Source organism: Lottia gigantea (assembly GCF_000327385.1).
Source record: "Lottia gigantea unplaced genomic scaffold LOTGIsca_48, whole genome shotgun sequence".
NCBI lineage: Eukaryota > Metazoa > Mollusca > Gastropoda > Lottiidae > Lottia > Lottia gigantea.
This window is the reverse complement of record NW_008709663.1, coordinates 1,115,487-1,123,603: the sequence shown is the minus strand read 5'-3', so window position 1 is coordinate 1,123,603 and position 8,117 is coordinate 1,115,487. Positions and strand designations below refer to the sequence as shown.

Genomic DNA, 8,117 nt, shown 5'->3' with positions numbered 1-8,117 from the left:
TTTAACAAGAACCACAGACATCTGATTGAAAATTAGAATGGTGTAAATTGATGCTATCAGTGTCCCTGATACACATAAAGTTAGAAAACCTCTTTACAATTTCTTTAAGAATTGTCCACAGTGACCTTTGGTAGAGAATAATATACAAAAAGAATATTTTTTTAATCATTTGACCTGATGAAGTCATCTCCATGACAACGAAAACTTGTAGAATAAAATACTTGAGTCACTCTTAAAAGGTGTCTTCTTACTTCTTACATATTTCTATATCTATATATATATATCAATGATAGAAATATTTCAATTAAATTAAATAAAGTTTTGATCTTATAATTAGATGATTAGATCCCTTTATCCCAGTCTAGTTTATACCCCACAAATAAAATACTAACATGTATGTATAGTCAAGCAGGATATTCATACAAATCAAGGTAGCTTAGAAAATAAAATGAAATGAATGGAGTTTTACATCCTTCTTTTGTGCACCTGATTAAGCTAATGAAGACGGGCAATGCCATGCAGTGTACAATGAGGGCAATTTTGCCAGGACAACGGCATTAGACTACTCTTTTTTGATTTCCAAACTGTCGAGGGTCTTTTAACGTGCGTAGCCTTTCGAAGACAGGGCCTTGATGTCTGATCCAATCGACTATATACTTTTGTTAGGTTTCTATTTTGATTAAAGGTAGAATAGGTAGCAATTTGATCTCTCTATAAATTAGATTTATATCGTTATTATTACTACATAAAACAACATAGAAAATTAAATAAAATGCTCATATTTGAGGTGAGTTATATTTTGAATCTAAACTAAACCTGAAATAATGCTGTATATAATTTATAATACCAATAATCACAGGTCTATTTCATTTTATTGTAAATAATAATACTAATAATAAAATTAAGATGAGAATATAGGTGTAAAAGTTTCAAAATAACATGAAAATTGTAACTTTTCTTTTTTTATTTAAATTTCATTAGCTTTAACCATTCAATTTATTAAAACCAATCCATTCAGTTGTAACTCTGCTTTTAAGGTGCGGGCACACGAGCGTTCTTGTTCAGAGATTTTTTTCACCGACTTGAATCTTGAGTAAAATCTCGCAATGTACTCAAGGTTCCACGACAAGATTATCGTGTCACTGCAGTATTTATAATATCAAACAAGTTTAATAATTGTCTCTGCAAGACAGACCGTCATCGTCCAATCAGATTCCTTTTCCTTTCAATTTAATGCTCTGCATGATTATTGTCATGGTGGAAAACAAACACCGACTGGAGATTTTTGTCTCCTTGTGTTCCCATGCCAATCGTTGAGACTCTAATCGGCGACAAAAGTCTCAGACCACAATCGCTCATGTATCCACACCTTTATAGTATTATATAAATAAAATTTAATATTATGTAAATAGATGAATACTACCCTACTATGTACATATAACATCAAATAATAACCTATACCACAACAAGTTACAGAAGCACGGGCCATGGCATACATATGATAGCTATAATGCAATATTAACACAATGTTAATATATATTATACAAGAAAAAATGTAAGTAAGTGGAAGAACATGGTAAATATGAAACAATTATATTATTAAAGAACACAAGATATTATCTTATATCATCTTTAGTTTAAACTTCTTATTTTCTTACAAAAATTTCATTATATTATTATTATTTTAAAAGTATGAAACTAACCTTACTCTAGCTCAAAACTCACTTCAACAAAAACTTTTGGCAACTCAACACTCACTTCAACTCAATACTCACTCCAACGCAAAACTCACCCCAACTCAACACCCACTTTAACTCAAAACTCACTCCAACTCAACACCCACTTTAACTCAAAACTCACTTCGACTCAAATCCAACATTAACTCAAAATTCATATCAACTCAATACTCACTTAAAAAATGATCACATGTTAAAATTGACTACACTAGATATGTTACAACTAAAAAGGGCAAAATGTGACTTAGTTAGTAAGTTGTCAATTGTTTTGGTGACTAGCTAGAATTAAATAAACACAATAGTTACACGTTTAACATGAACTAGAATAAACACTGAATTAGGTTATTTCTCTTAAAACAAGCTAATTTGACACATTTCTTAAATATTAATAAAAGATTGGCACTGACTTATACATGTAATTCCATATGAACACGAGAAAAAACAGGAACCTTATTCTGAAAAACTAAACTTGATGATTTTAGTGTTCCAGTCATCTGATTAGTCAGTCACTAAAATTGATTTTAAAATCTGTTTTATTATCCAATCAGATTACTGTATTTCTTAAAATCTGGATTTTATCTTTGTAAAGTTATTGAGAATAAGGCCCAGGTCTTTTTTTATATGAGGCAAAATTCCTGTTGTCTTTCAAGACAGTTATGTCTATCATCGCAATGCCTCCAGTAGACTTCAAACAGTAACTATCTTTACCCTAGACGTCAAATAAACAATTTATTTAGCAGATTTTATATTTCATTTTTTAAACAAAATTTATTTTTTGTCAAATTTGACATGAGAGATTTGCCTCATCTGCATTGTAGTTGTGAATCGTATCTTACGAAACTGCAAAATATAAATGATAATAAGTACCTAATTTCACTTTTGTTAATTTTTACATCTAAATCTAATATTCTATATTGAAATTGCACGACAAATTTTTAAAAAATCTATGATTAAATCAAATACAAATATAAGCATTGATCGATTCAAAAATAACATTTATAACTTAAAAAAAACTAGTAGACTAGATTGTAGAAATATTGTAGTGTGTGCATTATTGTAACAGATAGACAGATTGTTTTACATCTTCATTTTCTGTAGCTCTTTGGCAACGAAAGACAGACAACACCATGCAGTTTGCAATGGGTATTTTTTATCAAGAAAGTGGTATTGGCATAAACTTTTTTGGTTCCCAACTGTCAAGGAATCTTTAATGTGCAGTCTGTAGTACACAGGGCTTTAGTTTATTGTCCAATCCAAACGACTAGACACTTTTTCAATATTAAGTAAGAGAGGTTGTAACAACAACATATAATTGAAGTAAAGAAGCACAATATATATGGATATACTATTTCTGACATTTATGAACTCAATGTTTCACATGCTCATACAGGCAGTGTAATCTTGATAACGCTGGCTATATCATGTGAAACATTGAGTTAATAAATGTCAGAAATAGTATATCCATATATCTACTCCTACTCTTATTTCTATATGTCTTATAAACAGTAATTAAAATAACGAAAGCACAGGCCGAGGTGTGTTAGGATACAACAGTAGTCCATAATATGCTATAAATAGTAAGCTGTAATAATCTTAAAATAAATCAATGGAATAGGGAGGACACATACCCATAATAATGACTTCTTGCCCTACTCTCCAATATAGAGTAAGCAAGGTTTTTTCATTGTAATGTTTGGTTTATTTTCAATCATTCCTAATGTCAGATAAATTATAGAGCCTTCCTCACCATTCTCTCCTATGAATATATCAAAAGCAAACGATTTTTCAATGTGCAATTTTCGGTTTGGTATTAATCATACTTTGAGTCATACCTAATATCAGTAATAATTTTAGAGCCTAATTTCAATTCTTCAACAGTTTTTAATCTTACCTAATATCAGTGATAATTTTAGAGTCTAGTTTAAATTCTTCAACAGTTTTTAATCATACCTAATATCAGTGATAATTTTAGAGTCTAGTTTCAATTCTTCAACAGTTTTTAATCATACCTAATATCAGTGATAATTTTAGAGTCTAGTTTCAATTCTTCAACAGTTTTTAATCATACCTAATATCAGTGATAATTTTAGAGTCTAGTTTAAATTCTTCAACTGTTTTTAATCATACCTAATATCAGTGATAATTTTAGAGTCTAGTTTCAATTCTTCAACAGTTTTTAATCATACCTGATATCAGTGATAATTTTAGAGTCTAGTTTCAATTCTTCAACAGTTTTTCCATTGACTGAGTCCACAGAACGGAAAACAAAAGGATATAAATTGTATAAATATGAACACGGAATACTTTTTATGTATTTGTTTGGAACGTCTAAACCCTGTTTATGGATATAACTGTTGGTTTGGCACATTGTCACTCCATACAACTCAGGGACTATTTTATCTATCTTCTTTGGTACGTAGATTTCTGAATTTTCAAATGGTTTTGATATAAGAGGAAAGATGTCCGTTGTTTCATAAATAAAATTTAGCTTTAAAGCTGGAGTGAGACCAATAATATGAGTCTTGTCGTGCTTGTAGAAAAAAATATCAATAAATGGCCATTTAAATTCTGAATTTTTCGGTTGATACGCTGATTTGAGAAATATTTTCCATTGGTAATGTGAATCAGTATGAAGACTCAATTCCTCGTTTCCGGATAATGCATCCCGGATCTCCGTCCATTTGGAGGCATCCATGATCACGTCCATGTCGTCATCCCACGGGATAATACCCATGTGACGATACACACCCAATAATGTGCCTTCAATAGCGAAATATTCAAATCCATGTTTTTTGCAGATTTGTTGAAAAATATAAAAAGTGTACAGCAGTATATTTCGTTCGTTGTTGGACATCAGCGGTTGAAAGTTCAGAAAAACTTCCATTTCTGAAATTTGATCAAAGTTCATGTTACTCTCTGCGTTTTCTATTTTAAACGAGTAAAAATTTCTATAATGTCCAACACTCTTCATCTGCCAATCAGAAAGCTGAGTATAGGATAAACTATGTGATGAATTGATAGGTCTGATTGGAATATCGTTCAATGGAAAACGTTGCCAATAAATTAAAATCTTCAGAATATCTTGAATTTTTTGGTCTTTCCATTGAATCGGAATGTTGTTGCGTAACTTCGCGATAGAGTACAACAGAATGGTCATCAGGGTTAACAGAATTACAATCCTTTTCAACGAAAATACAGATCTTATAATCACCATTTTGTCAAAAAATCCAATTGAGTAATATTTATCACCGAAAGAAAACTAATAAATGCATCGCATTATGTACAAAAATAGTAAATCAGGAAAATCCAAGATGTTTACTTTAAATCAAATACAAGATTTGATATAGAAACAGTAAATTGGGAAACAAAACCAACTGAAATTCACAGAATTTTTTTAGATGAAACAACTGAACTTTGGAAGGATTTAAAAACATCCAACACAATATTTAATTTGTTATTATGAAGGACAACAATTTCAGAGGGGAAGATTTCTTCATTTCTAAAACCTGAAAAATAAGAAAATAACCCAAAAAATTAAAGGGATTTTAAAGTGGTTTTCTAGCATTTTTATGTGTATCGCATAACCAACCTAACACCAGACCACAATAACATAATAATACATGTTATCTCCCCTTACAAGATAGTTGTATTTCTAACTTAATATTGCCGATTCATTCATATATTGCTTCACTGTTTCCTTATATAACTCTTTACTACATCTTATATCGTTTAGTTTTACTAGAACTGAAGAGTTGTATAATATTCAGTGGAAATCAGAGCTCTAAATATCCTTTTGAAGATAAAATGTACAGTTTCAAATAGAGTAAGGCTATCATTTGCTAAATCAAGTTAGTCTACTTGTAGTAGTATTACTGGACTAAATGGATATACCAAATGTTCGAATCACCGTATTCAAAACCAACCATTTTAACATAAATAAGGATATTTAGCGCTCTGATTTCCACTGAATATTATACAACTCTTCCATTAAAACTAAGCAATATAAGATGTAATAAAGAGTTATTAAGGCAAAGGTGAAGCAATTGTCAATTTTTAGTTAGAAATGCAGCCATCTTGTAAGGGGAGATAACATCTATTATCATGTTATTGTTCATTTGAAAATAGCCTTTGTCAGACATCAACTTCCATGACCATGACTTGCAAATAGATCTTCATCAAATTACCCAACTTCATACAGTAAAGAATAAGGTCCAGATAACAAGCCAACAAACACTATTGGGAAATTAAATAAGTTAATTCTCTACCCCTGAATGACAATAGGATTACCTTTTAATATGTTTTCATCTGCTTGTAAGACAATTTTCTTTATGTTTTCATTTCAGTAGGAAGATAATTTTAGAGTAACTTGTGGAAACTCATTTTAAAAACCTGAAAAATAGAAACATAAAAGTATATTATGCGCTAAATGTTAAAAAAGCTTGGGATACTAATAAGGAGCAGATAGATATAATGGGACTCATGTGGAGGCACCTTTTTCCATGGAGTGTCAGAGAGGGATCTCCACCAAAAAAGGTTTGAAAAAAATGGAATTGACTTGGTGTATTTTAACACATATTTTGGTACAAAAAATATATAAAAATGATATTTTAAAATTTGAAATGAAGTGGGATACAAACCATTTTTCTTGGGGGTTTGGGGGGGGGAGCACCCCCTGGGACTGTCACTAACCCCAAAAAAATACAACTATGCAGCCGCCCAACAATGAGAGTTTATCTCATGCTACCTACAACTGATTCATTCTCAGGACAGCTAGTTTCGAAAAGGGGGTTCAATTTTTGAAACTGGATTTTCCACTTTAAGCATACAAAGAAAGTAAGCTAACTCACTGAAACAGAGCAAACACTGAACCTAGACCGAAACATCTACCCATATTTCAGCCTCTGATAACTATTTTGAAAGTTGTCAGCTGGTGTAGAGACAGAAAAACTAGGCCCTCTTAAGTGAAGATATTCAGCACCTCAAGGCATGGGTTTTTAAATCCAATTTAGATACCCCGGATCCACCAAACACCCATATATTTAGAAAGATGGATGTTTTGTAGTTCAGTCATATCATCATAATCTCCCTACAACTTTTATGATGACAGAGTCACGTGATACCAACAAAACGATAATTACGGTGATGCCCAACACTAATTTACAGTCATCGTAAAGGTAATGTAATATTATGAAATAAAACACTAAGATATATGGATATACTACGGTAAAAAAAAAGTTTTACTTGATAATATTACCTGTATGTGTTACTAAACGTAGTATGTAATAAACCTAGAAGTAGTATATCTATATATCTTGTGTTATTAACATTACCTGTATGTGTTCTGAAACGTAGTATGTAATAAAACTAGAGGTAGTATATCTATATATCTTGTGTTTTTAATGTTAACTGTATGTGTTACTAAACGTAGTATGTAATAAACCTAGAAGTAGTATATCTATATATCTTGTGTTTTTAATGTTAACTGTATGTGTTACTAAACGTAGTATGTAATAAACCTAGAAGTAGTATATCTATATATATTGTGTTTTTAATGTTAACTGTATGTGTTTTGAAACGTAGTATGTAATAAAACTAGAGGTAGTATATCTATATATCTTGTGTTTTTAATGTTAACTGTATGTGTTACTAAACGTAGTATGTAATAAACCTAGAAGTAGTATATCTATATATCTTGTGTTTTTAATGTTAACTGTATGTGTTCTGAAACGTAGTATGTAATAAACCTAGAAGTAGTATATCTATATATCTTGTGTTTTTAATGTTAACTGTATGTGTTTCGAAACGTAGTATGTAATAAACCTAGAAGTAGTATATCTATATATCTTGTGTTTTTAATGTTAACTGTATGTGTTACTAAACGTAGTATGTAATAAACCTAGAGGTAGTATATCTATATATCTTGTGTTTTTAATGTTACCTGTATGTGTTACTAAATGTAGTATGTAATAAACCTAGAAGTAGTATATCTATATAACTTGTGTTTTTAATGTTAACTGTATGTGTTTTGAAACGTAGTATGTAATAAACCTAGAAGTAGTATATCTATATATCTTGTGTTTTTAATGTTACCTGTATGTGTTTCTATACGTAGTATGTAATAAACCTAGAAGTAGTATATCTATATATCTTGTGTTTTTAATGTTAACTGTATGTGTTTTGAAACGTAGTATGTAATAAACCTAGAAGTAGTATATCTATATATCTTGTGTTTTTAATGATACCTGTATGTGTTTTGAAACGTAGTATGTAATAAACCTAGAAGTAGTATATCTATATATCTTGTGTTTTTAATGTTACCTGTATGTGTTTCTAAACGTAGTATGTAATAAACCTAGAAGTAGTATATCTATATATCCTAGT

At 30.3% G+C, this 8,117-nt stretch overlaps 1 protein-coding gene across 1 annotated transcript; it reads right to left on the bottom strand.

Annotated features, from left to right (window-relative positions):
- Positions 1-2,539: 2,539 nt before the first annotated feature.
- Positions 2,540-4,950, bottom strand: LOTGIDRAFT_164923 (hypothetical protein; the record flags this gene model as incomplete). The annotated part of the gene is made up of 2 exons (XM_009061428.1): positions 2,540-2,576; positions 3,923-4,950. The coding sequence occupies 2 exons, from the start codon at positions 4,948-4,950 to the stop codon at positions 2,540-2,542; spliced, it is 1,065 nt and encodes a 354-aa protein (XP_009059676.1).
- Positions 4,951-8,117: the final 3,167 nt, after the last annotated feature.